The following is an 18,649-nucleotide window of genomic DNA, read 5'->3' as shown; positions in this document are numbered from 1 at the left end:
GAGATCATTAGCAGTCTGTCGCCTGACAGCAAGCCAGAGGCAGGGAGGGAGGAGGATGAGCCTGGAACCAGTCATTCTGTAAACAGAGGAAGTCAGGGGCGTGGTTTCCACAGACTTGCATGTTGGGTAAAAAAAAGGAAAAAGAAAGCAGACGCGGCAACTGTGCCGGAAGGGTCGGACGTGATTTGAAACCCTGGAGATGTAATTTTGAACTTTGTCAATAAATCAAATAGATTGGAACTGGCCGTGAGCCCGGAGTTTTATCTATGCCGGCTTGACAGCATAAAGCCTCTGACAGAAATCAAGAGCAGTTCATTGTGTTTGTTGCCCAATGTTATCCCTATATGAGAGTCATGGCTCTGGAATTTCCCAGTGATAAAGCCAAAATTATATTTGTGATTAGTCTGCTAGAAGGGGACACCGGGTGCTGGGTGGCCCCCATTCTCATTGGCTGGCATGCTTGGTTGTCCTTATGTGCCTTGTAAGGTAGCGACCATGGAGATCAGAAGAGGCAATGGGACATCAAACACACAAAGTAAGGAAACAAATATTGGTATGCATTGCAAATAAATACATTAAACAGAAAACAGGCTATGACTGGACCCTTCCATTCTTTATTTTTGTAGCCATCTACATTTGAGTTTGTAGAATAAGGACTTTTCAAGGTGTTTTTGAGTGCTGATGCCATAGAGTCCTATAATCTAGATGGCAGAGTGTGGATTGTGCATTAAAACAGTGAGGTGGGGTGATCTCTTGTTTTGTTTTTGTGTAGTGATCATGAGATCCAGTTTCGTTCATCTTCTTAGAGCCAAGCATCATCAGGCACCTTTTTACATATGTACCCTATGCGTTGCTCACAGTGTAATGCCATCCAGCAATCCAAACCACAATCAAGGCCTACTGCAGCACAGTGGTTTTGGTCTGGATTTTTAGGCTCACCTGCTTTCCAGTACCTGAAAAGAAAAGAGCAGCACTGATCAATCAAGAATGGATGTCTACTTCCTCACGCGCTCCCCGTGCCTTCTACCATTAAAAAGATGTTCAGCTCTTTCTCTCTTAACATCCACCCACAATTGGGATGGATTTTTCTCCCCGGCTTTAGAATTCTAACCATGTAAGGAAAACAACAACAACAACTGTGGGTCAAGACTGTCTCTTTTCTTTTAAACATGAAATGATTTCTCATAGGAAACTACAAAAAAGTGAAGGTGTCATCTTTGAAGGCTCTTTGGTACACACAAGAACTTTCAGTCAATTTCGTTTGGGAAGTATCCAATGCAGTACTTCTGCTATTGCCAGGATTTCCATTTCTGCAACAGAACTGTCCCTCTCTCCTTTCCATATGCACCCACATCCTCCTCAGATCTGCTTTGGACTGTTGTGGGTGTTGGAGAAAGAGTTTTGGAAGAGAGATCCTTACTCTCTCATAGCAGAGTTAGCACAGTAATGATTTTTCTGAGCATATTAAAACCATGTTAGATTTGCATCCGCCTTCATCCACCTCCTCTCACATCCATCACCCACTCGATGCATGAGGAGAGCAGTGACACTATACAGAAACAAAAATGGCTATGTCCTCAGATGAATTACAAAATATAATCTATAACCACAAAGCCATTATAGGGTTGATTGAAATGATATGATATCTCTCACATATATATCTTATCTAAATCTAACATGATGATTCTAAGATTACTTTAATCAGTTATCCATAGTTGACAAACATGTCACCCTAGCCTCACTCTTATTGTCACTTGCATTCTCCAGTGTCCATTGTATACTGAATCAAGTCCCACTACACAGCACTGAAATTCTGTGATAAATGTCTTCTATAACTCCCTTGTTTTTAGCTCTCTGTGAATCTATTAAATTGATTTTACTAGTAATGGTGTAGTAGGTTTTTTTTTTACTCCCATGAGATGTTTGGGTGAGGGTCTGCAGTACTTAGCTAACTGGTAACCACTGGCATACAGGGTTTGTAAAGTTTACTCTGTGCCTTTGCCAAAAAAGGATCCGTGGTTGGTATTGGGTGCATCTTAATAGAGATGTATGTCATTGGATTTTGTTCCAGGAGACCTTGCAAAATTGAAAGCAGCCCTCTGTTAATCTAGTCTTGGTAATAAATGCCAGTCCAGTTTTCTGTTCTACTACCAAGCTGTGGATGAGTGGGATCTTACTCTGACCTTGTACATCCATCAACACAAGCTGAAAAGAGTTGTTAGATACTTAAAGGGAGCCATGAACTGTCTTAAATTGCCAGCTGACCGTGTTGCTCAGCTGCAAGTCCTTTTGAAGCTGATCTAAGCAGCACATACCATTTTAAAGTATGCCTTCAGCCTCTTGCAAATCACTGCATTCACTAAGTTAGAGAAGCATCCTGCCTCTCCAACATAGTGAAGAGCACCATTCATTCACCTGGATAATGATGTGGAGGAGTACATATGTAGATCTTTGGTAGTAGAGAAAATTGCATGGCAAAATATATTTGGAAATGGAAAGAATCAATTATGTAAACAGAATCTGCAACTTTTTGGAATGCATGCCATTAACAAATGTTTCTGCAGAAACTTACGTGAATATAGCCTCTATTCCTGACAGCCATCTCCATTTCTTTCCCTTGTCTTTAAAGACTCCAAACCAAAAAAACTTCTTACGACTTTGTACTTGCCTGTTTATAAAATGCTAGGGTAGGGGTGTTGAGAAAGAACAAATAAAATCTTTTAAGACAATGTCCCTTTCCCTGGGAGACTATAGCCCTTTACAGAAATTCAACAGGCATAAAAAACACACATTTTAAAAGGAGAAGGTATCACATTTGAAGACGCAATCCAAATTTTTTGGGAGGAAAGTGATCAAAACTATACATTGTATTCCCATCTCCAATAATAATTTCATATACTGGATGTGGTATTGTCCCCCTGATCAAAATTATGATGCTTATGGTGATGATGATGATGATGAATGACGAAGATGATGGTGATGGAATCAAGGAAGCATCCCAAAGAGGAAATATTGTAGTGGAGGGTAATTTCACATGCCCTCACCGAGACTGGCTACATATGTGTTCCAGTCATGACACAGAGTTAAAATTTCCAGATACTGTAAATGACTGTGCCAGAGAACAGTTGGTCTTGGAACCACCTAGCAGGACAGTGACCTGTGTGTCAAATACTCCAATTTCTGCATCCATGTTTGATGGTTGGTTCCAGAGACACTGGAATCAGTCCGGTTGTGGTATGCTTGATGGCATGGCGATGGGGTCTCACCCATGTCTGTGCCCTGCAGCACCCCAGTAGCCCCTGTGCAAGGGCTCAGGGGCTGGAAGAGGGATATATCTTGCAAGCTCCTCTAGAGTCATCTCCATGATACTCTCCTGCCAGAAGGTTAGCGTGGTGAGGGAAACGTTTGTTTCTAAGCACTCAATACATCTCAAAGAGCAGAGGAAGAATTTATAGAGAATCCAAGAGATAGATGCCTCTGAAGTATTTCCTCCTCCTCCTCCTCCTCCTCCTCCTCCAAGATCTCCATCCTGACTGCCAGCTTCATTCTATTAGAGCTCAGCAGCTCCAAGAAACCTTAGTTAGCCCCTGATGGTAGCAGCTCCTCCCTGCACCACCCACACCTTGGCTTGACTGATGGAGTTGTTGTCTTGGCTGCATACAGGTAGATTTAACCTTCTTAAATGGACAGTGATGATAAGAACCCTTTGACTCAAGGAGATCCCCTACCTTTTTCAATACTTGGCCTTGATGCTCACCTGTTCTTCCACTGTTTCCATAGAAAGGAGCTTGGCACCTTCCCTCTCACATCTTTTTTGTGAATCAGCCCATGAAGAATGGTCAGGAGAAAGGAAATACATTGTCCTTCGATATATAAGCCAACCACCATTCAAGTTACCAATAAGGTGGTCTTTGAGTTAAGCCAGATATGGAGGAAGAAGAGAAAAAGAAAACAAAATAGTGAATTCAATTTCAGCTTAAAATTCAAATTCAAGATAGGGAATTTAATGGGAACCACCTTGTATGCCTGTGCAGATTTCAATTATTTTTCTTAAGTTCATTTCTGTTGCCGCATGGTAACATATATTCATCTGGGAAGCTCAGAAATCTTAAAACAAGAACAACATTAACTCTTCAACCCATGTTGATGCTGCAGTAAATACCTGGGTGGGCATAGCTGGAACAGGGAGCACAGTCAAGAACCTCACCTACTTGTTTCCACCTGGATACTCAGGGGAGAATCAGGGCAGACTTGAAGGTTGGGAAGGGGGAGTAGTTGTGGTTTATCCAAATTCTCTTTTTCTTTCCAGGCCCTCTGTTGAGTTGGGGAGGGGGGAGGGGAATCTAGAATGTAAGTTCCTGGCATTGGGCAACTGGGACAGATGGGGGATTCTGCTGGTTTACCATCTGGTTTGCTGCAAAGCATTCTCCCTGCCTGAGCTGACAGGATGGATCTAGTGGGCTTCCAAATGGCTCTGGGGGATTTTCCAGCTGATCTGACTGGTGCTCCTGCTGAGCTTTGGCTGATCTCTGGAACATCCGAATAATAATAATAATAATAATAATAATAATAATAATAATAATAATAATGTGCTGCCTGTTGTTGCTGCCCATCTGACTGGGTTCCCCCCAACCACTCTGGGCGAATTCCAAAAAAGTAAAACACAATTGAACACCAACCATATAAAACTTGCCTGAACAGGGCTGCCTTCAGATGTCTTCTGAGAGTAAGATAGTTCTTCCCCCCCCCTTGAGATCTGGTGGGAGGGAGTGCCACTGGGTGGGTGTAACTACCCAGAAGACCCCCTGCCTTGGCTTGGGCCATGGACACAATTGGCCCTGAGTGCCCTTTCAGTTGAACACTTTTTATTGTCTCTGCAGAGTGGGTGAATTCATGGGTGAATATAATAAAGGACAGAACTTTTAGCTGACCTGTTTTGATTGTCTACTATTATAGCTACGAATGACGAAGTCTTTTCTTGCCTCCCTATAGAACTAAATCAATTCAAAAGGTCAGGAGAGTTGAACTGAATATATCTGATGTTTCCCTAGGGTGACCCCTGCACAGGAGGGCAGCACTCTGCTCTGGCTCTAAGAGTTTTCAGCTAGAGGAGGGGCTTTCAGCTGGTGCAGAATCAGGGCAGGTTCCCACTGTACTACAATTCTTCAGCATCATAGGGTAGCTTACCAATTACTTTTTGCAGTTCATCATTTCTGTTGGCAATATACCGCATTTCCTCTGATTTGTTTTGTGCTACAGCAAGTATTCCGAAGTCTAAAAGATTTGAAATAGTTCAAGGCAAAATAGTATCTGAAATAACAATCTGCAAATATTAAGAAACCATTTTCAAACATTTTCAAAATCTCTAGCTTGAAACAAGAAGCAGAGCTGAAGGATGGGGTTCTTATGAATATGAGGACAGACTTGATTCTCTGTGGCTGAGATCACCAATGAAAAGCCTCAGAAGACCCCTGCAGCTGGATCAGACCAAAGACCCATGCAATCCACTATCCTATTCTCATATTAAAACTGGCTCATGAAGTATCTCTAATGTTCCCTTCCTATGTCCTCCTTTTCTGCTGGGAATCACTGGGTCACAAAACAATTCCCACCTCGAGTCCCACAGTAAAGCCGAATATACAAAGAATACTTTGCAGTTTTCTATTATGCTTTGTGAGATCTAAGAAAATAGAAGCGCCAAAACTCTTTTTCTGATGAATATTGTGTTGCATTCCACATAATTCTAAGGAGGACATTATGTCAATGCAGGAATTTCTCCTTGTACAATGCAATCTTCAGCCCCTTTCCCTCCAATCTGTTCCCCACCCTGCAGAGCAGCTTTGGTGATGGCATGCAGGGAGAAGTGGGGGCAAAGTTCCCTTGTGCCGGTGCTAAAATCTTGCAGTAGCACAAACATTGTGAATTAACAGTGTGATGGTGGAGGACAGCATTTCTAGTGGGGAGATGTGAGAATCACAACCACCTGCTTTTCTTCCTGCTGAGCAATGAAACCGTCATAAACTCTATTGGGTGATGAGTTTCATTGAATATATGTATTGCTTACACAATATGAATCCCAAAGTGAACTATAGGAATTGATGCCTGATTAAATTAAAAAGGGTCTAGCAAACTGAGGATGTGCATAAAAAAATGCTTACCATCCTTGTCTTCATGGATTGAATCAAGCCCAACAACAAAGGTCCGAATCATATCCACTGCCATTTGAAACTCCATCCTTTTTTTAAGTTCCCTTTGGTCTAAGGAGGAAGTAGGCAGAAAAGAAATGATTAAATTGTCTGACTATCTGGCAGTGGCGTAGCGTGGGTTGTCAGCACACGGGGCAAGGCAAGTAATTTGCGCCCCCTAACCCATGGATTTGCGCCCCCTAACCCATGGATTTGCGCCCCCTAACCCGTGGATTTGCACCCCCTAACCCTAACCCCCAGATGTTGCGCCCGGTGCGGCCGGCCCCCCCCCCTGCATCCCCCACGCTACACCACTGCTATCTGGGGGAGGGGATACTTGGTTTCAAACTGCTTTTAATATTGAATTTAAATTGCTGACTTGTAATGCAGATAAGAAATAAAATCAACAAAAACATGAATATGACTTTTATTATTATTTTCTGCTCTCGGCCCTTGACAGTGGCTGCCCTGCTGATCTGAAGTCCTGTTTCAATTTGGCCTGTTACTTCTGTCATCAGATAGTTTGGCCTTCCTTTGAGAGCTTTGGATTTTTGGTTGTCTAGATACATCTGTCCTCTTTGTCCTACAGTCTTGCATTTGCCAGGCTGCCTCATGCTCTGCCACATGCTTAAAATATGCAAATTCTTGGATCATTTGATTCCCTCCACTCGAGATTTGCTTACTTTCAAGTGCCCTTTAAAAATGAATTAGGTGTGCAAATAGGTCAAGGGCTCATCTATCCAGTCTACAAAAAGAGGTGCTGGAACTCAGCATGAATGCCTCCCTTCTCTTAAAATGTCAACAGCACCCACCTGAGAGGGGCCAGAACAGGGTCCTGATCAATTTCAGCTGAAAAAAGCCCTGCATATATCTAGATATTTACGTAGGCTCTGGACCCACCCACTTTGGCCATGGCCTTATCCTCTGCAGCCTGTTTTCCCCAAGCACTTTCCTTCAGGGGACTGGAGCCCTGGCAGAGGGCAGGGTGGCAAGGATCAGGAAGGGGGGCTCTCCCCCGGCAAATGAGGATTAGTTGGGAAAGAAGCAGAGAATTGCAAGCTGAGAAAGGGAATTGTCCAGGGTGTCCCAGGGACTTGTGTTAGTCTATGTGTTTGTTCCTAGTGCTGGAACAAAACATTGCCATTGCTCTCAATGGGTGACAGCTGTAACTCATCCCCGGAAATCAAAGAGAGAGGGTAAATGGGGTAAATGGAAACTGGATCCTACCATCTCTTTTTGGAAATGCTATTGGCATTCAAGCAAAGCCCAGGACAGTAGTAGCAAAGTTCGCCAATTATGTACTTACATAGCAGGAAAAGCAGCAGTGTCAACGCAGTAAAGAGGATCATCAGAAATACGACAATGTATTCACCCGTGGGAGATTTCATGAAGGTTACAAACTTCTGAAAACCAGATGCTTGAAGAAAGAAAATTCTGCTTTAGCCATCGGTAGCCAACATATCATTGGCACCCCAGAAAAAAGGATTTCCATACACTGTGGTAGCCATCAGCCACAGATATTCAGTGGTTCAGGGGGTGGGTCCTTGGGATGCTAAGCAGATGGAGGAAGCAAGGCGAGATGCCTTGCTGCGTGACGAACCTTTTCTTACAAATGTCTGGATCAGAAGACAGGAGCCTTTGATATTACTTTCTCCCCGCCCCCCGACAAATGACAAGATGCCCCCTCCATACACATAATACTTTTTAAAAAAGTTTTAATCTATACTTTTCAAGTTTATAGATTTCATTAGTTTTACAATCATTTTAACATTTCAAAGTTTGACTTCCTCCCCTCTCTTTCTGTGGTTCCTTAAATTTATTTTTAATAGCTTCTGCATATCCCGATTTATTTAACTTGCTCATTTAATTATCTACTTTAAATACCTGTATATATTCTTATGGAACTGCACATTATTATAACAATCCACCTAATGTTTTTATCTGTTTTCGATTTATCTGTAAATATTCAATAAACCATTTCCATTCCTTTATAAAAAGTTTGATATCTTGATTTCTTATTCTTCCTGTAACTTTTGCCATTTATGCATATTGTTAGTATTGTAATGTCTCATTCTCACATTGCACAATGTTGCAGGTTGCCTTTATTTACTTAATTGATGTAGGAGTATGGGAACTATTTAAATGTCTCCTCCCTCTCTCTGCTCTCTCTCTCTGCTCCTCTGCTGAAGATGATGGATGTGAGTGTCCTCTTGTTCTTCTGTTATTTGCTTTACAAATAAAACCTTTGGTATTACTATTCCAACCACAGTTGCTTCTTCTGCATTCTGCTGTAAAGGACTGAATTTACTATCTGCAAATGGGCATTTAATGCTCACACATATTCCATAAGTTTTTGTAGCCATTTCTCCTTTGTTGAGACTTCTGCTTCTTTCCACTTAGGGGCAAGTAGCATTCTTCCTGCTGTAGTAGCATACATAAATGAATTTCTATACAATTTGGGTAGTTCTGAACATCCTTTTCAATTAATTGTAGATGATTTCCCTGTAAGCTTTAACCTTACTACAAGACCACCACATATGATAAAAAGAACCTTCTTTCTTATTACATTTCCAAGATTTATAATTTTTTGCCAGTGTACTCACTGTTAGATACCAACAATATATCATTTTCATATAATTTTCTCTTAAACCGTAGCATGCTGTGAATTTTATATCCATACTCCACAATCGTTCCCATGCTTCCATGTCTATATTATGACTGAAATCAGTTGTCCAGTGTATCACTGAGGATTTTACTTTCTCATTCTTTTTACTTGCTCATCCAATCTGTTACCTCTGAGGATGTGGACAGGCTCCTTGGAAGAGTGAAACGAACAACCTGTCTCCTTGATCCTTGTCCATCCTGGCTCATAAAAGTGAGCCATGAAGGGCTGGGTGAGGGGCTCCATGGGGTGGTGAATGCTTCTCTCTGTGAGGGAGCCTTCTCAGACCCACTGCAAGAGGCAGGTATTAAACCACTTCTTTTAAAATATATATATTTAGACTCCTTTACTTGCATCACATACCACTTTCAATTTGTCTCCTGATTCAGATTGATTTAAAAATAATCTCTTAATATCCCCCCCCCCTTTTCTAATATCTGTTGATCATTTAATAAATTCTCATTTAGTCTGAATCAGCAATTTTGCTCTGTTCTTAATTTTATAATAATAAAGTTGTGATCTGATAATGTCCCGGGTAAAATTTCTACCTTCTTCACCTTGGTGTACAAATCTCTATTGGTCCATACAGAATCTGTTCGACTCGCTGAATTATTCTCAGATAAGTAAAATGTAAATTGTCTGTCCAGTGGGTGTTTCTCTCTCTACATAGTAATTAGACTTATGTTTTCTGTCATCTGAAAAAGGCCTTAGGTAGCTTCCCTTCTTTTGTATCGCTTCTTCTTATAGTGCTGTCCCATTCCAGGGAAGCTACATCATTCATATCTACCATCAAAATTATCTTTTCATTCATATATTCAAATAAGATTTCCTCATCTCTTTTAAAAGTCAGTTTTTTTCTCATTTGGTGCATTTACATCTATTAATATTCTTTTTTTCTCTACTTGTGATGTTAGCTGTATTATCAGTATTCCTCCTTAAAGGTAAAAGTAAAGGGACCCCTGACCATTAGGTCCAGTCATGACCGACTCTGGAGTTGCGGCGCTCATCTCACTTTATTGGCCGAGGGAGCCGGCGTTTGTCCGCAGACAGTTTCCGGGTCATGTGGCCAGCATGACTAAGCTGCTTCTGGTGAACCAGAGCAGCGCACGGAAACACCATTTACCTTCCCGCTGGATTGGTACCTATTTATCTACTTGCACTTTGCCTTACTCATCTTTAAATAATTGTTCTGGATCTAATTCTGGTTTCTGTACACATTACCACAACTCTTTTCGTTATACAGTCAGAGGCCACAAAGCCCTTTCCTAAAACTTTAATTGATCAGAATTCTTCTGTGTTTCATGCAATATGTGTTTCCTGAAAACAAATAACATCCAAATTTATTTATTTTTACCACATGTTCAATCCCAAGCCTTTTTGTTTTATTATTGAGTCTATTTAGATTCCACATTAAGATTATCAATGCCATTTTGTCCTTTATTTATTTATCTCTCTTCTCCCCCTCTGTTGATTCTTCTTCATGTTGTGGCTCCCAACCAAATGTTCTTTCTCCTGCTAATTCTTTTCCTGCTAACTCTTTCTCCAGAATTTATCTGCTTCTGTGGAATCTCTACATCTCTGTTTTCTCCCTTTAAATGTAAAGGAGACTCCCTCAGGGTATTCCCAATGAAAAGCTCTTTTGTTTCATCACGGTGTGTCTGTCAGATATTGGTAATTTGCTCCTTTCCGTAGCAGTCTCATCGGGATTTCTTTCAAAATTATTATTCTCTGGTCATCAAACTGAGATTTTTCTGAAAATGCTTCTGTATTATTCTGTCTTTAAATTGCTTTGAATTGAAAAAAGAAACCCAATCAACTGACATATTTTTTCCTTTAGCATATCTTGATTTTACACAAAAAGATTTATCCAGTGCCACTTTAACAGTTTCTTCATCCATTTCAATCAAATTGACAAGTTCTTTTATTATTCTTTCACTTAATTCCACCGCCGTATCTTCTGGCAAATCTCAAACTAAGAATCAAATCTTTTAAAATCAGCCTTCTGTCCTAGTCTCTGTATACCCTCCCCCATCTCTTTTCTCTTTTCTAATGAAATTCTTGTCAAATCAGACTTTGTGTCCCCTTCTACAATTAAACCTTTTCTCTGACTTGGTGTTTTGGTTGGGCCTGGAGCTGTTTTCTTGCCTACCTTAGCCATAGCCATAAATATTTATAAAGTCACAAAAATTCTGCATCCAGAGCTTTAGAGAAATCACAAGTTAATCAAAATCCTTTGCCTGGAATGCTTGGTTTGTTTTTGTAAATGTGAAAATTTGTATAAGTGTGGCATAGGGCACGGAGGAGGAGGCAGAGCAAAGAAGGCGATTTTTGTCCTCGCTCGCCCCAGCCCCTTCCCGGCTGCCAGGATACCAGGCAGAGGCTGGGAGGAGTGAAGGCAAAGATCGTCCTCACTTGTCCCAGGCCCCTCTCGACTCCTGGACTGCCAGGTGGAGTTTGGGAGGAGAGAAGGTGAAGATCCCCTCGCTTGTCCCAGCCTCCTCTTGACTCTTGGTCTTCTGGGCAGGGGCAAGGGTGGGGCACACAAAGGGTGCCCAGCGATGGTTGGGGATGTGAGCCCCTCAATATTGCAGCTTGTTTGGGGTGGCATGCATATTTGTGGTATGATAAGGTCAAAGCACATAAAGCATTTAACAATCATATTGTCAGAAAAGCATTGTTTAACATCTGGATAAGATATAATGACTTGCTCGAAAATAAAACCCCAAGGTGGTTGTCACCAATGGAAGCGAAGGCTCAGAAAAAGCTCAATATGGAGGCCAAATGGCCGAAATATTGGGAAATTCTGGAACTAGAGGGAGATAGACTAAAACTACAGAGTTTTGAAAAACTAAAAAATAGAGTGCGGGATTGGCTCCATTATTATCAAATAATGGAGGCATATAATCTGGACAAAAAAATTGGCTTCCAGGTGGAAAAATCAAAATTGGAAATAGAGCAGTTAGATCCCCAAAGTAAGAACTTGTCAAGAATGTATAACTTGCTGTTGAAACGGAACACTCAGGATGAAACGGTGAAATCAGCTATGACTAAATGGGCACAAGATGTTGGACATAATATTATGATGGCTGACTGGGAACAGTTATGGACCACAGGTATCAAATTTATGGCATTTAATGGCTTAAGAGAGAATATAATGAAAATGATTTACAGGTGGTACATGACACCAGTCAAGCTTGCAAAAATTTACCATTTGCCCGATAATAAATGTTGGAAATGTAAAGAGACTGAAGGCACATTCTTTCACCTTTGGTGGACATGCCCAAGAATTAAGACTTTCTGGGAAATGATTTACAATGAAATGAAAAAGGTATTTAAATATACCTTCCTGAAGAAACCAGAGGCCTTTCTCCTGGGCATGGTCGACCAACTGGTGCCAAAGAAGGATAGAACTTTCTTTATGTATGCTACAACAGCAGCAAGAATACTTATTGCAAAGTACTGGAAGACACAAGATCTACCCACCAGGGAAGAATGGCAGATGAAGGTGATGGACTTCATTGAACTGGCGGAAATGACTGGCAGAATCCGAGGCCAGGGAGAAGAGTCGGTGGAAGAAGATTGGAAGAAATTTAAAGTTTATTTACAGAAACATTGTAAAATTAAGGAATGTTAGAAGGAGGCTGGAATGAAGTTATGTGGCTTTAGCGGAAATATTATAAAGGATTAAGTAAAAATAGATTGTTAATGGATGAAAGGAGGAAAGGTAAAGTTACATTATATTAAGATAAATTATAGGATAAAAATTGGGAAAGATGAAAAGGATTTGCTGAAATAGCTAACTGAACTAGAATACAAAAAAGGGAGGTGCGAGAGGTCAAGGAAACAAGTAAATGAAAGCTAAGTTATGGGAAGGTTCGTTGTGTCTTTTAACTGTTCCTATTTTTCTGGTTTTCTGGTTTTTTATAAAAAAAATTATATTTTTTCCTATTTTTTTCTTTTTTTATTGTGATGTGTTGTTAAGTTTTTGTTTAATTTGGAATTATCTTTTTCTCTTTTTGTAACATTTAAAACTTTAATAAATATATTTTTTAAATAAATAAATATTGCAGCTTGTTTGGACCTCTGCCTCAACATGTTTACATGGCTGAAGCCCCTTGAACCTCCTATACCCAACGCCCTGGACAAGATACTCCCTCTGTACACATAATTCTGTTAGGTTTCAGTTATGCCACTGTGCAGTTCTTGGAGTCACAAGACTCTGTTGACATTCCAGACGGTTGGAAGTCTCACGGGAGACAGGAGACGGATGTTGATGTTACTGGTTTCCTATTTCTTTGACCTTTTCTTTTTTTCTGTCTCTCACGGAGAGCAGACACATATTCTTTTCTGTCTTGCGTAGTTAGAAATACAGTAGCAATGTAGCATATATTTCTGGCTGCTTCTGCTGCTGTCTGGGTACTCTGTGCAATGGAGTGCATGCCTGAAGTCTCATTCAAAGGCTTAGGTTGTTAATCACCGTCGGAGGAGAGCCTGGATGGGTTCCGAAGATACGTTGGAGGAGTAGCCATCACAGCTGGGTCGTATGGGGCTCCGACAAATTCCACATACAGAAACTTTACTGGGCTGGCCATGGGCCCTGTTTTGATGCTGCTGATGGGGCAGCAGGCTAACTGAGGAGGTGCAGTGCAGCTTGTGTGGTCTACACATCTCTACCCACCCCAGCACCTCCTACCTGAGGCAACTGCCTCATTCTGCCTAATGGTGGAACCATTCCGGACTGCACACAGTAAAGGAACACAACAGCCAGCAGCCAAGAGTCCTGGGGTTCCTATGGGGCTTAGTGGATCTCTGGCACCCAAAAAGCTGCGTGGGCTTTTCCCTGCATTTTCCCCTGGCACAATATGTCTGGTTCCACTTTCTACCTGTCTCCCCATTAACTTCCCTTTCCCGTGCATTCCTCTGTTTTAAGGGACACCTCATCCCATATGACTGTGCTGTATACAGACCTCCAGTTCCTGGTTGTTTTGCTCCCGCTGGAGCTGCAGGCTTTGCAGGCGCTGCCGGCTTTGCGGGCTTTGCGGGCGCTGGCTTCCCCATCCTCTCAGTCTTGTATGTGAAACAACAAGCTAGAATGAGACAACAACAAATGGAGATGAAGACTATGAGCACGTTAGGTATAGAGCGGTGACTGTCAGTCGGGTCGGGACTGCTGATTCTCTTAGATCTGTCAGCAGCCTTTGACATGGTCGATCATGAACTTTTGGACCACCGCCTTGCCGACATGGGGATTCAGGGCACAGTCTGACAATGACTGCCCTCCTTTATCTCAGGTCAGGCAGAGGGTGGCACTAGGGAGGGAGTTGTTGCCCCGGCACTCCTTGGTGTGTGGAGTCCCACAGGGCGCAATCCTTTTCCCGATGCTTTTCAATATCTTTATGTGCCCCCTTGCCCAGATTGTCCGGAGCATTAGGTTGGGTTGTCATCAATATGCTGATAACACCCAGCTTTATCTGTTGATGGATGGCTGCCCTGACTCCGCCCCGGACACACTGACCAGATGCTTGGAAGCTGTGGCTGGATGGCTGTGTGGGAGCCGGTTGAAATTAAATCCTTTGAAGACAGAGGTCCTCTGGCTGGGTCGGGACGACATGGGGTTGGGGAGCCAACTCCCATCTTTTGAGGGGGCTCAGTTAGTGCTAGCACCTTCTGTCAAGAGCTTGGGTGTAACCTTCGATGTCTCCCTTTCCATGGAGGCACAGGTTGCAGCCACAGCAAAGGTGGCATTTTTCCATCTCCGCCGTATTAAGCAGTTGGTCCCTTACCTTTCTCGTCCTGATCTGGCCACAGTGATCCATGCGACAGTCACCTCCAGGCTTGATTATTGTAACTCGCTCCATGCGGGGTTGCAGTACCAGCCCCAACTTGTTGGAATGCTCTGTCACAAGAGACTAGGGCCCTGCGGGACTTGACATCTTTCCACAGGGCCTACAAGACAGAGCTGTTCCGCGTGGCTTTTGGTCTGGACTCAGTCTGACCCTTATGTTTCCCTCCCCTTATGGTTTTGATCTATGGGCTACTATTAAAGTGAGGCTGCATTTTAGATTGTATTTTAACCTGGATTTTAAATTTGTGTCCCCCCCTTTATGTTTTTATTGTAATTTTACTGGTGCTAGCCACCCTGAGCCCGGATCTGGCCGAGGAGGGTGGGGTATAAATAAAAAATTAGTAGTAGTAGTAGTATTAGACAATCCAACATAAAGTTGTTGTTAAGTCCAATATAACTGAAATGTCTTCTATTTTCTTTTACTGGATCAATCTCAGTTTTAAACCAAAAGAGATGTTCCATATGGATTCCAAGGCATTTTTAAAAATTGTTTTAGGTAATATACCACATTCTCATTTTGCATCCTATTCCTCTCTCTTAACTCCTGGACATCTAGCTTACAGGACTCCAGTAAGATGTTCCCCATTTAATAGATAGTGTGGGACCTATGAGGTCTTCAGATGTTCCTGGGTGTCAACTCCCTCCATCACAGGGCCACATCTTCCCCATCCTTAATAGAAGGTATATTCATTTAATTCTATAACTACCTCCTGGTCATCAGAAAAGATGGAGTACTAGATCCGGTCTCAGTTGGACGCCTGTAAATCCACTTGAATCTAACAAGACTTTGGAGATCATGTGTTGGTCCTGGAAAAGAAGCAGGGGAAAACTGTTACACAGGCTCTCCAGGTGTGTCATTTGTGTGTGTGTTTTGCAAAGACGCAGCCTGACATCTGATGCTGTGGCTTCAAGAAAGAAGAGGACTGTTGTAAAAGCAAGTGAATGCTTTCTGTGAATTAAAAAAAATCTCAGCTGGCAAAACTTAACCCAAGGAACAGAACTGTTAACCCCTTGCGAGGTTTCCTGCCAAGCATACCCTTTTGAGTTAATATACCTTATGTGCAAATGTTATCTATCAATTTGTTCTGTGCAATTGCTGCCGCCTTTGTTATCTCTTCTCTTAACAGGTGAGCCTTTGCCAGAACGCCTTGTGCCTTTGCTCGAACACCAGCTGATGAGGACCCAGATTGGACCCAGATGCCCAGACATCGCTCCAGCATTGCTGGAAGGGACCCAAGACGCCCAACGCCCACCAGACGCCTAACGCCCGTGAGATGACCACCCTGCCTTCCTGCATCACCCCTGGACGCTTTGCACGGCTCAAGAATCCAGCCTGGATTGAAAGAGGACATTTTCTCATTTTCTTTTCTTTCCTTTTGCATAACTGATTTTTATAGAAGGTTGCGGAGCCCCTGGATAGCTTTACAACACCCCTGCAGAGGAGGTTATTTGTGTGGGTTGTGGGTTGTTCAATCAGGGAAATCATGCCCTGGCCTCCTTTCATTATCTTGCCACCTGGTAGAGCTCCACCCAGAGCCTCCAGAACTTAACTAAAGCCCCCGTTGAACCACAGCACCAACTTGGTAATAACCCTGTGCACGAAAGGCTAGGTTCACCAAATTACTGGCTGGCTTTGTGTCAAAGAGCGCCAGTGGCAATTTGACATGTACGTTCCCAGCCCAAACCGTTACACCTGAGTACACGCCAGGAACTTATCTTTTGGCTGCAATCTGACTGCATGACACGCTTGGTGTGGCTCCCAGCTCCCAAAATTGGGGAAAGACTCAGTGGCCTCTAGAAAGTATAGTGGTCCATTTGGGACAGGCCTGGCGGCTGTCCAAAAACAAACAGGGGGGAATGAAGGGACAGGATACCCAAATCCTGTCTGAAATCACCCCAGGCCTCAAAACTGTCCAAAACTCCTTTTGTCTTCTAAAAATCCAAAACAGCTTTTCTCTGCTTGTCTCTGCTTATTCTCACAAGATGCTGTGCATAGGCAAAATGTTACTTTTAAAGGCTAATGAATAGGCTCTGTCATTGCCAAGAATACTCAGGCCTGAGAAACGAATCTTATCTCATTCTAGTTGCAACACATCTGAACTTGCTGAAAACCCCTTGGCTTCTCACCCCCCCCCCTTTCCTGGGAATAGTCCCAAGACAGCTTTCTGTTCATGCTCAGAGGAACTCATGGGGCAGGACTCTGGAAGAAGGAGGAGAAAGGGGGAGGGAACTGGAAAGGGGTATATATGTTTGTGCACATGAGTGTGAACTCGTGCATGCTTTTGTGAACTATCACACCTGCTCCTTCTACCAGTTCATGGATGGTAGAAAGAAAAAGCTTTTTCTCTGAAACTATTCCTTGAGTGTCTGTTGACTCCCACTTCCCTTTCCTGGGCACAATATTTTTCCCACCCGAGGGCAAAGCCTCATAAGGCTACATTGTCTAATCCTGTTTCAAAGTCATCTGATCTAGCAGCCCTTGATATGCTAGGAAATGAGTTTTTTCAAGAACTGTATTTTCTGGATCATGTTCTGGATCATGATCTGGATCTGGATTTACAACCTGGGACCATGAGTCAGAGCAGGGCACCTGTACACAGCCCTAGAATATACCACCACTCAGTTTCATTGGATGACCCTGGATTCTAGTATTCAAAAGAGAAAAACTATCTGAAGTTTTATAAACCTGCTTATCATTTCCCCTCTAAGTGACCTTTTGGCCCTGGAATGAGACCCTGCAAATATCATAGCTTGTAAGGAAAGTATTCCACCCATCAGACTTATTTCTGTTTGGATACCTTGGTGTTGTCATGGAACAATATTTTCTCTCCTTTAATTTCTTCTTAAGGTTGTTTCATCCTCCCACTGGCTAAGAACCACCTCCCTTGTGATGTCAGGCATTCCAGAACTCCTCCCCTTTAGGCTATACCATTTCCTGATTGGCTGCTCATCATATCCAATCAGCATGCCACATAAAGCATAAACCCAGGAAAATGTTTATTTCAGATCTTGTATACTACTTATTTTTCCCCAAAAGTTATTACTGTTTTACTTTTGAACCTTTAAAAACTTATCTAGAAGTACATCTAATGGTCTTTGTTTTATTCCATTTTTGGAAGGTGTGTCTTTTTCTAATGCCTCTAATTTACCTACTGTGTTTGGTGAGAAACTCAAGCATTGCTGTATCCCAGTTTTTATTTTCTCATATGTTCAGGGATATTTCTTTTCTTTGAATAATAATTTTTATTACTTTGCAATTACAATCCAATAATAGCCTCATTATAACAATACCAATTTATAATACAATTATTAATACCTATTGTTCAAATACCTAATTATATAATTTATATAAAATGGCCCCCGTGTGCTAGAATTTGTCGTGGAGAGGACTTCCCACAGTCAAGATGAGCAGTCCGCGTGGGTGAGGGGGCAGTCAGTCAAAAGAGGCAGAGAAAGACTTGCATTTTTCTTTTCTTTTTTAAAATATTTTAAATTAGTTTTTAGCATACAAAACTTTAAAGACATACCACGCAAATTATTATACACATATCCTTATTTGGACTTCCTTCAGCACCTCTGATAATCCTCCGTCTTAATTATTTCTCCTGCAATTCTTAACTTAATATTGCCTTTACATTTTCTAACAAATCATTTCTCCCTTTCCATTTTTACAATATTTCTTAAATTACTCCTCACAGAACTTCTTGTAATCCTACAAACGTAAACTGATCGTCACAGATACTTTTCAAATACTCCATAAATTTAGTCCAGTCTTCGGTAAACCTCTGGTTCCGCCGGTCTCGGATCCTTCCTGTTAGCTTGTCTAGTTCTGCGTAGTCCTCCATTCTTCTAATGTTGGTAATTCTTCTTGCTTCCATTTTTGGGCCAATAATATTCTTGCTGCTGCATATAAAAAAAGCTTACAGTCTTTCCTGTTTATATCATTTCCAACTATAC

General features: G+C 42.0%; 1 protein-coding gene across 1 annotated transcript; it reads right to left on the bottom strand.

Moving 5' to 3' along the window:
- Positions 1-592: 592 nt before the first annotated feature.
- LOC309350331 (CD209 antigen-like protein 2) lies at positions 593-17,616 on the bottom strand. The gene is made up of 9 exons (XM_081877332.1): positions 17,491-17,616; positions 15,400-15,499; positions 13,815-13,934; positions 7,492-7,602; positions 6,159-6,257; positions 5,188-5,274; positions 3,758-3,909; positions 2,573-2,682; positions 593-953 (listed from the first exon to the last, which is right to left on the bottom strand). The coding sequence occupies exons 3-9, from the start codon at positions 13,903-13,905 to the stop codon at positions 803-805; spliced, it is 801 nt and encodes a 266-aa protein (XP_081733458.1). The 5' UTR covers positions 13,906-13,934; positions 15,400-15,499; positions 17,491-17,616; the 3' UTR covers positions 593-802.
- Positions 17,617-18,649: the final 1,033 nt, after the last annotated feature.

This window comes from Podarcis erhardii (assembly GCF_964252035.2).
Source record: "Podarcis erhardii genome assembly, chromosome: 9".
NCBI classification, from domain to species: Eukaryota; Metazoa; Chordata; class Lepidosauria; order Squamata; family Lacertidae; genus Podarcis; species Podarcis erhardii.
Note: the sequence above shows the minus strand (reverse complement) of the source record. Positions and strands in the feature narration are given on the sequence as shown.

What these genes read in the sequence shown, in the direction of transcription:
- LOC309350331 (XM_081877332.1), bottom strand. Translation starts at nt 13,905, where the DNA reads ATGGGGAAGCCAGCGCCCGCAAAGCCCGCAAAGCCGGCAGCGCCTGCA. An exon ending in AAAACAACCAGGAACTGGAG is followed by an intron (nt 7,603 to 13,814) that starts GTCTGTATACAG and finishes TCTTTCTTCAAG; the next exon opens with CATCTGGTTTTCAGAAGTTT. An exon ending in TGGAAACAGTGGAAGAACAG is followed by an intron (nt 2,683 to 3,757) that starts GTGAGCATCAAG and finishes CCCCTACCCTAG; the next exon opens with CATTTTATAAACAGGCAAGT.